General features: G+C 37.4%; 1 protein-coding gene across 1 annotated transcript in view; it reads right to left on the bottom strand.

Annotated features, from left to right (window-relative positions):
- LOC136863150 (endothelin-converting enzyme 2) overlaps positions 1-17,239 on the bottom strand; it is a 539,501-nt gene that overhangs the window by 17,005 nt on the left and 505,257 nt on the right. Inside the window, exons 13-14 of the mRNA XM_067139494.2 lie at positions 13,906-14,170; positions 13,697-13,792 (exon numbers count right to left, since the gene is read on the bottom strand). Coding sequence (XP_066995595.1) covers positions 13,697-13,792; positions 13,906-14,170 — 361 coding nt within the window. The remainder of the gene's footprint in view (positions 1-13,696; positions 13,793-13,905; positions 14,171-17,239) is intronic.

Genomic DNA, 17,239 nt, shown 5'->3' with positions numbered 1-17,239 from the left:
AAGTATGTTACAGACATAAATATATTAATATTTACACTTCTCTAAAACAGAATATGACAAACAAAAATGAAACACTTTGGCTAATAGAAGTGATCAGTATAACAGCAAGAATGAAAACCCTATAGCTAACACAAGCGATAAGCATCACAACGCAGTCAAAAATGATTACTGAAAGTTCCTTCAAGTTACTTATAAATATGATGCAGGAATAAATGACAATTAGAAGGTCTTCCGTGTTATACACATATATGATGCAAGAATAAATGACAATTACAAGTTCAGTTCTTTTACTGAACATATCGCAGTAGTGGAATTTATTTATTTCAAAAGCGGAATCACTCTTAATTCTCTTGAAGTAATAACAAACAGAAAATGCAGTGTCTTGCCTCGCATTGAAGTGGTCTTGCTGCTCAAAGATCCCATAAATGACTGATGACGTATGAGGACAACTCTGGAGAGGAAATACGCAGGAAACAGAATACGCATGCGCAAAATATGGCTACGGATGAATCTGCTAGGAGACTAGACTTACACGATGTGTGAGATGACAATCAGAGCCTTTGTTACCATGTGGGAAACCTGTGATTCATATTTCCTAGCAACCATCACATGACGTGCGGAGGCACATGCTTATAAAGTAGCGGCACGCACCCAGCGCGTGATCCGCACTGAATGTGTTAATGATTACAGGATCAGATAATGCTTCATCTACTCTAATTCTCAGAGTTCTATTTTTTAGAAATATAGCCAACTATCCAGTCACTCTTTGGTCTAGTCCAATTGCACTCATTTTTTCCAGTAGTCTACCCTATGAAATGCCTTAGATAGGTCAATCGTGATATAGTCCATATGACCTCCTGGATCAAACATATCTGCTATATCTTGCTGGATTGCTACATGTTGAGTTTCAGAGGATTAACATTTTCTAAATGTAAACTGCCTTCGATCAAACCTGTTACAGTAGAATTCCGCTATAACGAGTATGGCATATAACGAGACTTCCATTATAGCGACGACTTTTTCTGTCCCTTCAAAATTCCTATATTAAACTGTGTATCGTCCTTCGGTTACAGCGAGAACCCCATCACTGGCGCATCCGTTATTACGAGCGATCAAGCGCACGCGATTTTTTCGTTACCGATATTTATGCACACCAGCGATGATATTGCATACGATCGATTACCTTCGGCATCGTTTCCTCGTTATGTGCACTAGCGATTTCTCTCGTCGACATTCGAAGGCGATGTCGGAGTCGATTAGTAATATCCGTCGACAGCTGTTCCGTAAAGAAAATTCGAAATGAAAGAGAACATGTTTTCGTAATAAATGCGTAAATAACGTGTCCGATAACGGTTGTTAACTCGTTAACAATTAAGGCTGACTAAACGACCGCTTAATTTTGAGGCTAAATACTGCATTTAAGTAAGAATTGGATACACCTCGAGATATGGCAGAGTGCTTAACTGATTTCATAGGTTAGTTTGTATTTTGTCGCGTCCGGTTAAATTACGGAAAGGCTATTATGAAAATTTATTGCGAGAAAGGTATAATTTCTCTACCGGCGTTTGAAGTGTGTTTTTATCATACGTATAGTACGGTTAAGTTAGGATACGTGACGCTGTTTGAATAAGAAAACTGAAACATGTGCAACAAAATGCGATCGATCATCTTCGGCACGGTATAGTTTTCTCACTTTATGCATTTGCGAGCTTTCTCGTTTACATTCAAAGGCGAGGTTGGAGTTGATTAGTGATAACCATCGACTGCTGTTCTCTAAAGAAAATTCGAAATGAAAGAGGATAACACGTTTTCGTAATAAGTGCGTAAATGACGTGGCCGATAGCAGTTGTTAACTCGTAAGAATAAAGACTGAATAAAAGATATCTTAATTTTAATGTTATATACGTAAATTACGTAAGTATGTCATACACCTCAAGATATGGCAGAGTACATCACTGATTTCAGAGGATATTTCATATCTTCTTGCGTCTAGTTACGGTTATTTACATGCAAATTTTTCGTGAGGAAGTTATTTCTCTACATGCGTTTCAAATATGTTTTCATGATAGGCTACATATACGGTTAGGTTAGGTGACGCTGTTTGAAGAAAAAAGCTGAGGTGTTAGCCACAGAAATCTCTGGAGTGATACCGTATTTCTCCGAATCCAAGACTTTTTTTCCTCAGAATCTCATGCGAAAACTCGAGAGTTGTTACATTCGCGGCCTAACAGTAACTTAATGGATACCACTGGCTACTACCGCGGTAACCACGCTGCTTCTTTTCACACGCGCACAGAACTCATTGGCAATAAACGACCGCCTCTTGACTACACATCGCTACCGGTTGTACAGTGCCTGTGTGTTTCTCAAATCTACAGAATGGCATCAAAGCGTGCGACCCTTCGAATTCTTAGAAAAGCCATGGCTACTCAGTGGCAGAGTCATAACGCGTCTATTGCACTTGACGCTTAGTAAAATTAAGGTTTATAGACAGCAGGAATATTTTCGAGATGGATAGTAGTATTGTAAAGATACGTGGAAAAGGTATTGCCGGCAAATTTTCGACGGGATCTAGTCGATATTATGATGCCAAGTTTAAGTTAATGTTTATTAAACACTCGGAAATGTAGAATAATTGTGCAGCCGCACGAAAATACGGCATAGGCCTAACTAAAGCCAGTATTTGGCGTTAGCGTGAAGACAAAAAAATAATGAAGAAAAAAATGCGTACTGTACAAAAAATGCATTCAGTGGTCCGCAACAAGGACGCTTTAAAGAAGTCGATGATGAAATTGTGAGGTATGTGCACGAAAAACACAAGGGCGGTTGGCCATACCAAGGCGCAATAAACTCGTTCGTTGACTTTCAACGTTCGCGATTAGGCCTATACGTCGCTAGCCGTTGAATTTGGCCGCGTCCGACAAGGGAGACGTACGTGTAGCGGTAGCCGGTTATATCTGACGCTGCGTAAAAGTAACAGTTTTATAGACAGCAAGAATAATTTCCTGATGGATCGTTGTATTGTAGAGACGCGTGGAATAGGTATTGCCGGAAAATTTTCAACAAGTTCTCTTCGGTATTATGATGCCAATATTAAGTTAATGGTCCTTAAACCCGCGGAAATAAAGTAAAATTGTGCAGCCGCAAAAAAAGAAATAGGTACCGGTACGGCGTGACGGAAGTCAATGTTCGGCGTCTAAAAATAGTCTAAAATGCGTAGGCCTGTATGATTGTACAAACTTCTTTTTGAGCCTGTTTTAATTTTTTTTGAAAGGAAAAGTGGAGTTCACCTTCGATTCGGAGAAATACGGAACTATATTTTTTTTGAATGAAATAAACTTTCACGTAGTATACACTTTCACGTAGTATCGGATTACGAAAAATAACAAACAAGTAAGCCGTAGAGTGGATATCATCTGCGGAAACGCAAGTTTTGAACAAACTCATTGCCGTTTCATACCGATTTTAAAATGCATGAAGGGTTTTCCGACTTTTATACAAAAATCGGATATAACGACAATCCGTTATTGTGAGCAAATTTTTCGCCGTTATGAATTCTCGCTATAACTGACTTCTACTGTATTTATTTTGCAAACATGTCTAATAAAATCAGAAAGAATGGTTTCCTACAGTTTACAAGTAACCCATGCCAAATTGACTGACCTGTAATTTTTGGCTTTATGTTTATCACCCTTTCCTTTATACACAGGGGCTAATACAGCAACTCCCCATGCATTTGGTATAGCTCCTTCATGAAAACAGTAATCAAATTACTTGTATGGTACTATATCCCAACCTGTTGTCTTTAGTATATCCCCAGAAATCTTATCAATTTCAGATGCTTTTCCAGTTTTCAACCTTTGCAGCTGATTGTAAATGTCTCTGTTATCGTAGGTAAATTTCAATACTTCGTTAGTATTAGTCACCTACTCTATCTGGACACTATCCTTGTAACTAACAATCTTTTCATACTGCTGACTGAATAATTCTGCCTTCTGTAGACCCTCACATACACATTCCTTTGTTCATTAATGATTCCTGGAATGTCCTTCTTGGAACCTGTTTCTGCCTTAAAGTACCTATATGTACACTTCCATTCTTCATTAACATGTGCCATCATGTTATCCTCAGCTGACTTCTTTGGTAGATTCAATTTCCTAGCAAGTTCCTTCAATTTCTCCTTAGTTCCACAACCATTTCTAACTTGATTTCTTTCTAATCTCCACCTCCTTCTTAGTCTCTTTACTTTTCTGTTATTATAAAGCGGGCATTAAACATTCCTTACCATCTTTAAGAGGTACATACCTGTTTTCACATTCCTCAACAGTATGTTTACATTTTTATTTACCATTTTCCACCAATCATAATTACTTTTTATCAGCCACATGGTACTGCCTAAAAGTCGTTTACGACCTTCCTTTCTATCACATTTCTTTTTAACTACGACAAAAACAGCTTTGTGGTCATTAATACCATCACCATCGTCAATGCCGGGTGGAGTGGCTCAGATGGTTGAGGCATTGTCCTTCTGACCCCAACATGGCAGGTTCAATTCTGGCTCAGTCCAGTGGTGTTTGAAAGTGCTCAAATATGTCAGCCTCATGTCGGTAGATTTAGTGGTACGTAAAAGAACTCCTGCGGGACTTAATTCCAGCACCTCGGTGTCTTCGAAAACCGTAAAAGTATTTAGTGGGACATAAAGCAAACAACATTATTATTATTATTATTATTATTATTATTATTATTATTATTATTATTATTATTATTATTACCATCTATTACGTCAGTTTCTCTAAAGAGCTCATCTGGGTTTATCAGCACCATGTCTGGAATATTCTTCCCTCTAGTTGTTTCTGTCAATTTCTGATTCAGCTGTCCTTCCCAGAGTAACTTATTTGCCATTTGTTTGTCATGATTCCTGTTATTTGGATTCCCTTCCTAAATGACATTTGGTAAACTGAGATCACGTGCTACAATCAGGATCCTTTCTGCATAGTTTCCTTACATAGCTCATAATTTTATCAAATAATTCTGAATCAATGTCTGTGTCACCCTTTCCAGGTCTGTACACTACAAGAACATCAAGCTGCCTATTATCTCTCGAGATGAGCCTTAGACCTAGAATTTCATGTTTGTCATCTTTAACTCTTTAACAGCTTACAAATTCTTCTTTCTCCAGATTGAATATTCCCCTCCTACAATTCCTATCCTGTCTCTACAATAAACACTCCAGTTCTGTGAGAACATTTCTGCATCCATTACATCATTTCTCAGCCATGATTCAACTTCTATTACAACATCTGGTAAGTATATATCTATTAAATTACTTCATTCTATTCCTTTCTTTACAATACTCCTACAGTTCAACACTAACATTTTTATGTCATCCCTACTTGACTTCTGGATCCCTGTACCTTTATCGCCACTCTTTAGTCCACCCATTTCTCTGAATGTACCTCATTATAACCCTTCTAAACAAACTTCCTAACTTACACGTACCACTGCAGTTCAAGTGAAGACTATCTGAGCGTAGATCCCCATCTCCTATCCACCCATTAGGATCCACGAACCTCACTCCCATTTCCCCACACACTCATCCCATAGTCTTGTTTAAATCTCCAATTACGCTCCAGTCAGTATCCCTTCTACACAGTATCCTACTGATAACTATCTCTGCTTCCTTAAACTTCTTCCATGCTGCTATAACTAGATCCCACACATCCCCAACTACATTAGTACATATTCCTGCTTGCCTTACATTGTTGGTTCCAACGTGAAAGATTACCACCTTCTCCTTACCCTCCTCCCTCCCTTTCCTCATCATCTGCCTTAACTTGATTCCTGGATAACACACTACCCTAGTTCTGTTTCCTCCACTTTATTGGGATATTATGCAATCCCTGGCATGTGTTGATATTCTGGATTTGTGTACATCGCAACCCACATGTTGTTGAATGGTAAATCCTTTTAGATGGTTGTATCACTGGCATTCTAACACATGAAGTCAATCACACTCAAACAAATAAAACTTGCACAGTGTAAAACAAAATTAACAAGCATGTATATGCCATGTTAGTACTCAGGCACTTCAATAACCTGACTGAAATATGAATTTTGTGCCTGCTATTGTGATAATACCCCCCCCCCCCCTTTCCCCTCATCGTAAGCCCATACAGATTAGAAACAATGTCTCGTTGCTCTCTAGGGATGGGAATTTTCAAACGGATAAGGTTTGTAGAAGGTTACTTTGTTTCACTGTTTTCAAACTGTGTACTGAACCTTTTCATGTTTGAGTATTCTTGTTTCTTGAAAGCTCCAACAATATTTAGATACGTTGATTACTCAACATAAAAGCATAAAAATGATAAATTAATAATGCAGAACAAAGAAAAAAGGCTTAAAAAACAAGGTATTAATCTAACAAATTGATGAAAAGGACAAAATTGTGAGGGAAAACAATATTACATAAAAGTTTTTAAAAATTGTAAAAAAATGATGGAAGAATTACTCTGTAATCAGGGGACCATGATCATGATTTATATATAAGTTAGCGAGGTATATGATGCACCAGTTAAAAGATGACATGTCACCAAATGTGGGCCCTGCTGATGGCTGTAGGCTGCTGCGCTCGATCATGTCAATCCGTCATAAGTCCACAAGGTCTCGATTCAGGAAGCATCAAGGGATTATTCAATAAATTATAGCTACCTTTGTGTGTGAACATTCTTTTCATTATTAAAACTAAATAAACCAAGGTTGCGAACAGACCTTTCAGATGATAATTTGAGAAGTTGTTTATGCTTGTCTGTAACACATTCATTTGTGCCTGATTGTAAGACGATGGTTTATTCACAAAAATAACACTAATTAAAAGGAAAGCAACTATTTATATTTTGTATATTAGCAAGCATGTTCTAGTTTTAGTGTTGTGTAAAAGTAGACATATGTTTGTCAATGTAGAAACATACAAATATCCTCTGTGTTTAATCTAATAGTCAATTGTTTTTTTACACTACTAGTCACATTAATATTTTTCTATTTTTGTACAAAAAAGAAAAAAAAAGAAAACTGTTGAAAGTTTATTGGGTCAAACAATTCAAAATTCCAAGAACAAAATTCTGATGTCAAATTATTTGTTGTTCTTTGCAGCCCCTCCCTTCACGTGACATGCAATTTGATTGATTTATAATTGAAAAGCTTAATATTTTATCAACAATAATTTTTGTTTTGTTTTGTTTTGTAATTCTCACTGAAAAATTAGTGACACCTATCCTGTAAAGATGTGATGGGTGAGGAGACTTCCCCGCCACACGAAGAGATGGAGAAGCAAAGATGGACATGAATGGAGGGGGAACTGTGCTGGCCAGTGTTTCTGAATCACACTGTCTGGACCTCTGCACAATGTGTGGAATTCTGGACACTGCTGCCATAGAAGAAACTTGTAATTTGTAAATCTATCTTTGAATCTTTGATACTGTTACTTTGTTTATACCATGACTGTAATAATAAAATGAACAATCTTTTATGTATGGTACTTTAATGCCAGTTGTAAATGTAATTACTAGAGCCCAGATTTTGTAGCACTAATAAGTTAGAATAGTAACAAGATTCTTCTAGGCTGCTCACGGTTCTACAGTGAGATTTACAAAAATAATAGAGATATGACCTATTAGAACCTCTAAACTTTATGCAACTCACCTACATAACCACAGAACAGGCTAAATGCCACTTGCTACTTTACAAATTATATGATGCATTCTAAACTAGTATCGCTGAACAACCCAGCCTCTAGTAATTACAATCAATCTCTTACCTTGCAGACCTCTGTGTATCTGAAATATGGATCAGATGATTAACCCCAGAATACTAACCCTATTTCGCCACACATTATTACTAACCCTTCATAAATTTGACTACTCCAATTTATAATTGTTATATTTTCTATGTAACAGCTTATATTTGGCAAGATTTTAGTTATTTAGAGTTCCTATAGTGTTCTAAACTTAACATGAATCAAAATACATAGATATTAAATAATTTTATGTGATTATTTATTAAATATAGAAAACCTGAAACACAAAAAATATTAAATGAGCACATTTTATAAGAAATGAATTTTATAACACAACATATTCAATTAAAACCTTAAAATTATGGATGTGGGTTATTTGCATTGCAAAGAAACCAAAACTACCAAGAAAATAAATAAAATAAGTATAAATGTCAAAAAGTCATGAAGACACATTATACTTATAAGTTCACACTATCACTAACCGTTCGTCAATATGATGACACCCACCCAATTATTACAAGAATGAGCAAATATATCAACAATCGCACATGCCACAGTCAATAACTGCTCAAATAAATCAGCTAAACAAAATGGCGGAAGGCACGCATGCGCGGAAGGCAATAAACTATACCGTTCTGCTACCTACCACCATAAAATTTACAAAGGGTTAGCGTTCTAGGGTTAACAAACAAACAAACAACTTTGAAGGTGTACATAAAACTATATATAGTATATATAAAAGAGTGTCTTCACTCCAGATCATGATAAAGGACTGTCACAATGCAGTGCTGAAACACAGCTGTTCCTCACACCAAGCAAACACAATAAATGCACTGTCTTCATATTCTGGAAATAAACTATTTGCACTTACTTGAAAGTTGATTTATAATACATTGTGAAACATATCCTTATTTGTACATGGTAAAAAAACAGATGCTGTCCAAGCATACCTTAACATAGGTGCATATTTGGGTGAGCTTTGCTGGTTATAAACAATATTTTTGGTATCTTTATAACAAGAAATGTGACAGTTTCATCAAAATCTTAACCAGGAACCTTTGTGCACCTTCCTTGTAAGACATCATTTAAGAAATAAGCAGCTTCAGCAGAAACAGTACTGGAAGACAACCAAGCAGAATCAGGTTCAGTTCTTAGATTCAAAAGTATAGTAAGCAAAATGCTTGTTCTTCGCATATAACTAGATGATACAGTCATTTCATTTAAACCTGTTTTTGTATTAAAGGTGTCTTTACTGAAAATAGACTTATGTTAAGTTTTTTAAAATATGAACAGATTATCCTCAAATACATGAATTTAATATAAACTACTTCCATACCTCCAGTGTAAGATAATAATTTCAAGAAAGATTATGAACTTAGGGTCTGTCGGTTATCTGTTACCTGACAACAGCACATCATCACCATGTATAAGATGGTCCTGAAGTACCATTATACATAGAATATTACATGAAGAAAGAAAAGATGTGCATATAAGACTGCCTCATATATAACATGACCTTCATGTTAACAACAAATAAACATTTGTGTCAGGTGAACTATCCCCAATCCTGAGGTATAGTTTTGCATGGTTACCATTTCTACAACTTAACAGCCATGGCCACTTTCTTCTTAGTTCAGCCCTACTCTACAGCAACGTTGCAGAAAAACTGTAAGTGTTAAGGTGATGTTAAATGGCTACCAAAGAATCATTTCTAAATTCCTCACGGGTTCCACAATAAATTGCACACCAAGTGCATTATCTATAATTCTTAAAATATTAATACACCCCTTGCAGTAGTAAACAGAAGAGGAAGTATAATTCAAATATCTGTCAACATTTATGACTCCAGATAAACTGAATGATTCAAATTCTTATCAAAAATAGTTGAGAAGCCTGAAATGTAACTTTATAGTCTAAAAGGAGAAGCATACATAACAAAGAAAAGTAACGTGATAATCTAGAAAGAGGGGAAACATACCTGTGCATACATGACAAAGGAAAGTAACTTGATAGTCTAGAAAAAGGGGCAACATACCTGTACCTACACGACAAAGAAAAGTAACTTGATAGTCTACAAGGAAGGGTATCATACCTGTGCATACATGACATAGAGAAGTCACTTGAAAGTCTAGAAAGAGGGGCAACATCCATGCGCATATGAGACAAAGAAAAGTAACTTGATAGTCTAGAAAGAGGTGTAACATATCTGGGCATATGTAGCAAAGGAAAGTAACTTGCCAGCGTAGAATATGCATATGTGCACCTGTGCATATGTGACAAAGAAAAGTAACTTGATAGTCTACAAGGAGGGGTAACATGTCTGTGTACAGTGGAACCTCGATTGATCATTCCCAGAACTGTCATTTTCCTGGATCTATCATTCGTAATTCTCAGCCCCGAGAACGTACACAATATGATCTGCGTAAAAAAAATTGATTTATTGTTCTTCGATGTACTGTTTTCCCCAGATCTATCATTCATTGACTTCTGTCCCGACAAACTCGAAATCCTGATCAATCGTCATATCAATACACACACTGCCATATTGCATGACTAACTGTTATGACATCATCCAAGTCACTCCATTACTTTCATCCAAGTTTTAACTTCAGTATCCAAGGCAAGCGAGATCTGCGTGTAGCCTACATTCTTACAGTACAGTACTGTACAGTAGACTCGATTATCTGCAGTAAACTGTGGGACCGAGCAAGATGACCCACGGTCACGTGCCAAAGGCATGGCGTATGGTGAAGGTATCAACCATAGCCAAGTCATGGAAAAACCTAGGTTTCATTCCAGAGAGTGTGGAAGCAGATCTCAGTTTCAAAGACGGTGAAGAATTTTCAGTAGCTGCGCTAGCAAATGTCTTGCAATCTACCCCAAGATGTAGTAACATAAACAGTGATTGCATTTCAGAGTGCTTTGAAGTTGAGCGAACCAAAAGCAGTCACGAGGTTTTGAGTGACAGTGATATTTTGAAGGTAAATTGGTAAAGCTAATGAAAGTGATGAAGACGGCAATATTCCTCTCATTCTGTAAAACCTTATCAGCCATGGAGTTGAACTTCAGTGCGCTGAAGGGCTGATGGTCTACATGGAACAACAAGAAGATGCTCCCCTCGCCAATAAGCTGGTTCTGCGGAAAATTCGTAATGGCATACTTAAGAAACAAACCACTTCACTGAAGAAGTCACAATTCATAACTGTTGTCGGAAGTGCGGCTAAAATGAAAGTGTTGAATATATTGACGTCATTGATAAGGAACCTGCGTGTGACAACTGGGAAAAGCTGGGCATGAACAGCATGGAATTTCATACATATGTGGCAAGATAATCTACAGTGTAATTACATTAACCGATTGTGTGAAGAGAAACTGTGAGTACTGTGCATACATTACATGACCATAAGTAGCGTAGACCTACTGTAACTTTATTTGAATTAAAATTGATAAATCCTTTCAAATCAAAAGGTTTATCTTCATAGAATTTTAATGCAGCAAATGCCTTCTTAAATATTATTTCCTACTCATTTAAGGTTTTTCCATGGTTTTCAATTATCCATGGCTTTCCAACTCCCGATTACCACAGATAATTGAGAGTCTACTGTATTTTACTTAGCGTGTATAGTTGTCATTGAATTGTCATATTTTGTGGATTTTTTTATATAACTAAAAATAACATGACCTTTTAAGCAAATTAGAACCTTGGATGAAAGACTTTGAATTATCAAAGAAGTTGAGAAAATCCTTCCGAAAAGAAAATCAAAACTGCTAAATGACTAGGTTTAGTGCCATGAACATTAAAATTCCATTATGAGTAAGAAACGTAAAATATGTGACCAAGTAGAAAAACATGGGACGTCCATACAGAAAAGAAAGACTGGTAAAGAATTTACATACAGCAAGTTGGAGGTTATACTTCTCTTTGCCTGGTATCAAGTGCAGTATCAGGCATTCCTGTGGGCAGCAGGATCTTATGAGAGAAAGCTCTCAATTTCGTGGAAAGAATGAACATCAAGAATTTCTCAGCTCTCAATAGATGGATCTCCCACTTCAAGGAGCAGCACAGGCTAGTGTGTAAGAAGCAAGTATGCGAAATATCTGCTGTAGATCATAAGGTATGGAACTGTGGTTGGAAAACCTGCTGGCGCTGCTCGAGGAATATGAACCTGAGACATTTACAATGCAAATGAAATGGGCTACTTTTACAATTTCCTTCCTGACCGTACACAAGCAGTACGAGGAGTTTCATAACTTGGTGGGGAAAAGAGTGAAAGACGCAGGACTCCTCTTTTGTACTGTAACAGTGACGGATCTAATAAGCATGTACCCGTTGTTATAGGGAAGTTCCTGAAACCCAGGTGTTTCAAAAACACTCAGAAGTTAGCAGTTCAATATTTTTCCAACACCAAAGCTTAGGCGACCACCAACATTTTTGCAGGATTTCTTCGTGTGCTGGACGCTTCCATGGGAACTCAGGAAAGGAAGATAGTTCTGTTCATAGACAACTGCGATGCCAATCCAAAGGACCTTGCAATCCTTCGTAATGTATAGATTTTTTCCTCCCTAATACCACTAACATCCTGCAACCATTAGATGTAGGCATTATAAAGTGTCTCAAACAGTCTTACAGGAATCAGTTAGTGCATAGGGCCGTGTGTCTCGTGGGCAATGGAAAGAGAGCAGAAATGAAAATCAACGTCCTGCAGGCAATTCATTTCGTAACAATGGCTTGGCATCAGATCTCGCCAGTCACAATTCATAACCGTTTCCAGAAGTGCGGCTATAATGAAAGTACCAATACAGTTGGCATTATAAATTTACTCATTTGGAACAAATATTTCAGGTTTCATATGGGAATCATCATCTTTATCATACAATGAAGGCGTCAAATATATTGATAATGTCGTTGATAAGAAACCTATGTGGGACAATTGGGAAAAGCTGGGCGTGAACAGCGTGGAATTTCATACGTATGCGTCAATAGACAGTGAACTTCTCAAGTGTTCGGTTCTCAGTGTAGAGGATTTATGTAGCAATATCACAACATTTACTGATGAATGTGTGCTACAAGACCGTGAGAGTGAAGAAGAGGTCAAACCAGCGCCAAACATTTCTGAAGCTCTGAGTGCATTCTAAACACTTAGAGCCTACATGTACGCTCATGATATCAGCAGCAGAAAACTATTTTTAATACTGAAAGTGCATTGCTCCGCGTGGAACATAATCAGGCCCGAAACAAACATCTATTAAGGACTTTTTCAAAAGATGTTAAAAGTAAGTACTGTGACAATTTTTTGCAAATAGGTAGTGTGAAGGAATAAAATTTGTACTGTTATATTTTTTATCATTACATTACTCATTATGTGTTTTAAGTCTGTCTATAATTATATGTGCTTTGTTTTCAAGCATTATGTTAGCAATTGCTTTATAACTGTTATTTTCCACATTCATCGTTTTTCTGCATCTATAGTTCTGTTTGCAATCCCACCAAAAGCAATATATATAGGTTCCACTGTATATGTGAAAAACAAAAGTAACTTGATAGTCTACAAGGAGGTCACCATACCTGTGCATACGTGACAAAGTAAAGTAACTTGATAGTCTACAAGGAGGTCACCATACCTGTGCATATGTGACAAAGTAAAGTAACTTGATAGTCTACAAGGAGGTCACCATACCTGTGCATATGTGACAAAGTAAAGTAACTTGATAGTCTACAAGGAGATCACTATACCTGTGCATATGTGACAAAGTAAAGTAACTTGATAGTTGAGAAAGAGGGGCAACATACCTGTGCATACGTGACAAAGTAAAGTAACTTGATAGTCTACAAGGAGATCACTATACCTGTGCATATGTGACAAAGTAAAGTAACTTGATAGTTGAGAAAGAGGGGCAACATACCTGTGCATATGTGACAAAGAAAAGCTGCTCACTTTCGAAGGTCACCATACCAGGTTGATGCACGTGCGGCACTCCTTTCAGTGCCTCAATAAGAGCCTAGAAAGGGAAAATGAAATAATGTTTGTACCCTTCTATGCTAAAAAATTAAAAGACTTTCGACTGATTCTAAGTTTCTATATTCTACTCTGAACAACAATATGTATGCTTACCACATATGCTTGACGTACTGCAGCTATATGGATGACTGTTGATAGCGATGTGCGGTTTGCTACAAATGACGAAGCTGTATTGCTTGCTTCTATGTCATGGATAATAGATTTCTGAGCTTCTCGAACGGCCTTCATTGACTGATTGACCTCTGGTCTGTTATCCGACAACAGCACACCATCACCATCATAGAGGATGTTCCAGGGAAGAATGGCTGATACTACAGCAGAAGCCAATTTCACACCAATACCACCATACAGGAGGGAACTACCACAGGAAAAGACATAACTTTGATTAGTATACCATCCCATATCATGTAAACTTACAGTTCTAAATGGGGAAAGGAAGCAGCAAGAAAGGGACATAACATCAGGCACTGGAATAATGAGCATGAATTTCTTCATCCTCAGTTTCATTACTAGGTAAAAATTATTAATAATAATGTAAGCTTTAAATTGCACCAAGTCTTACCTTTTACTGTTGTTACAGTATTTTTTACCAGAGTTTAATTCTATTGTAAACATGTAGACAACACCTTTACAAGGGAGTTAAACTCTTGTGGAAAAGACTGTATTTGTCACTGTTTTTCTTTCCTTTATTAGCAATAGTAACAATAAGCAAAACTAGTAGTGAATGTTACCAGTAACAAAAAAGGAGTGCTCATATATTTATTTACTATTTACTAATCATATTACGTCAGCAAGATATAGCAGTAGTACCAACCATGTCATATGCAAGTTGGAGAGAGGGGGAAAAAGAGTGAGAGAGAGAGAGAGATTTGCACTCAAAACCAATAACATTATTATTAATGTATATACATACATACATACATACATACATACATACATACATACATACATACATACATACATACATACGTACATACATACATACATACAATCTGTGACAATAAAGTTCGGTGAATGAATTCAGAACAGTCGATCCGGCAACACTGGCGACACACAATGCTGCACCTGCGTAGCAGCAAGTTTTGACCACCTGCTCCCAATGTTGTTCAGTTGAGCATCGTGTGTGTGCCGTGTACGACCTGTTTGACACAGTGCTTTAGGGCATTGGTTCTGAACTGTGAACAGGAACATGAACGACCAAAAGATCAATGTACAGTTTTGTTTTAAGCGTGGCAAGACACCAAAAGAAACGCATGCGATGCTGGTACGTGTTTATGAAGATCAATCACTGTCCTTGAAGTGTGTGTATGAGCGGTTCACCCGTTTTCGAGGAGGCCGGGAAAGTGTTTCTGACAACCCCCATAGCGGAAGACCGGCGACCGCCGTCAGTGATGAAAACATTGAGAAGGTGACATTAATCACGAACGATCAGTGATTAACTGTGCACATGATAGTGGATGAACTGCAGATTAACCGTGAATTCATGCGACAAATCGTTACCCAGAAGTTAAGGAAGGGGAAAACGTGTTCTTGTCTTGTGCCACATCACTTGAATGACGATCAGATCAGAAGCAGGCACATTTAGAGGCTTGACAGGATTCTGTCGTAACGGCGGATGCGACACCAAATTTCTTGAACTGTATTGTCACTGAGGATGAAACCTGGTGTCTCAGGTACGACCCTGAAACAAAACGGCAAAACATGGAATGGCGTTCTCTGGGATCCCCTCGTCGGAAAAAGGTTGGAGCCGAAAAGTCACGCAACAAACTCGCTTTGAAAGGAAAGAGGTTTGACAATATTCCTGACATCCAACGAAACGTGACGAGAATTTTGAACACCATCCCAAAAGAAGCCTTCTTGCAAAGTTTTCAGTGCTGGCCTTCTGAGCTCAAGCTGGCTCAGTCCATTGGTATTTGAAGTTGCTCAAATATGTTAGCAACTCAGCGTCTTCAAAAACCGTAAAAGTAGATGGTGGGACAAAAAACCAATCTTCTTCTTCTTCTTCTTCTTCTTCTTCTTCTTCTTCTTCTTCTTCTTCTTCTTCTTCTTCTTCTTCTTCGCCGATCTCAGCAGTGCATAGTTATGGGAGGGGACTATTTTGAGGACAGTAAGGTCACTGTTGTGCATTGTTCATCTATGTTGATAGTACAGGACTATTCAGCGAACTTGATCGTCACAGGTTGTATATTACATTACATACATTACTCACCTCTTGTACACAGTAAAAGAGAAAATACAAATAACAGAGAAATATCATAAGAGTACGCTAAACATGCAAACAGATTTAAGTAAAAGAATCGCTATGAAACTTTCCTTGCGAGCTATTTAACAAAGCACTAACACAAGTTACATTTTTAGTGACACATGGACAAGAAAGGGCTATGACTTGGCAATTAACTGGCATGGCTTTCGTTCAAAAGGCACTATTTTTGTCATAAGAAAGTTGCAGGAAAATCGCAAGAAACATGTAACAAAAGGCACATGGAATGTACCCAAAATCGGATATGGTACAAATTTTAAGGAATGACATCTGTCTTGTCTGGATTACTCATGACATTCAATAGTATTCAACTACTGCGGTGTATATGGAAGAAATACTAATTTTTATTCTGAAGTGGAAATAGCACCTTTTGAACACACTCCCCATTTAAGATAGCCGGGCTGAGTAGCTCAGACGATACAGTGCTGGCCTTCTGAGCTCAAGCTGGCTCAGTCCATTGGTATTTGAAGTTGCTCAAATATGTCAGCAACTCAGCGTCTTCAAAAACTGTAAAAGTAGATGGTGGGACATAAAACCAATCTTCTTCTTCTTCTTCTTCTTCTATTTTTCCCACACCTGTAGGGTCGTGGAGGTGAACTGCATCACACATATGGATTTCACCCTACGTAAAACTAATTATTATTATTTGATTAATGTACAGCTCCAGCCGTGAGTAAACTGGGAAACCATGGAAAAACCATCTTCAGGCAGCAAATGATGACATTTCAAACTGTCATCTCCTAACAGTAAGTTTACAGTTAAAGCAGACAATCTGTACTGCATAGCCATCTCCTTGAGTGTGCAAGACAAATATTCTTCAACAAAGTAGGAACAACATCCCAACAAAAGTGCCTATAATTTTGAGAGGAATTGTTTTTAACTATTATTAGATTTAATATTGCATGAATTTTACAACACATTTACTAACACATAGAAAGTTTCCTTCTGGCTTATTGTTCTATAATGGCAGGTATATAAGGAATGTTCTTGTTTGAGGTTATGTTTATGGATGGTAGAATTATTTTGAAAGATTAGCTGATGTGTTATACTGATGACATGGGGATCCCTTGAGTTTAAGGCAAGTTTCTCTCAGGAATTAAGAACTGTTCTCTGAGGAGAGGGATGTTCAAACTGACCTCAGTAAATAATCCAGGTCAGTACAATTAT

This window comes from Anabrus simplex, chromosome 2, assembly GCF_040414725.1.
Source record: "Anabrus simplex isolate iqAnaSimp1 chromosome 2, ASM4041472v1, whole genome shotgun sequence".
NCBI classification, from domain to species: Eukaryota; Metazoa; Arthropoda; class Insecta; order Orthoptera; family Tettigoniidae; genus Anabrus; species Anabrus simplex.
This window is presented reverse-complemented; position numbering and strand designations above follow the sequence as displayed.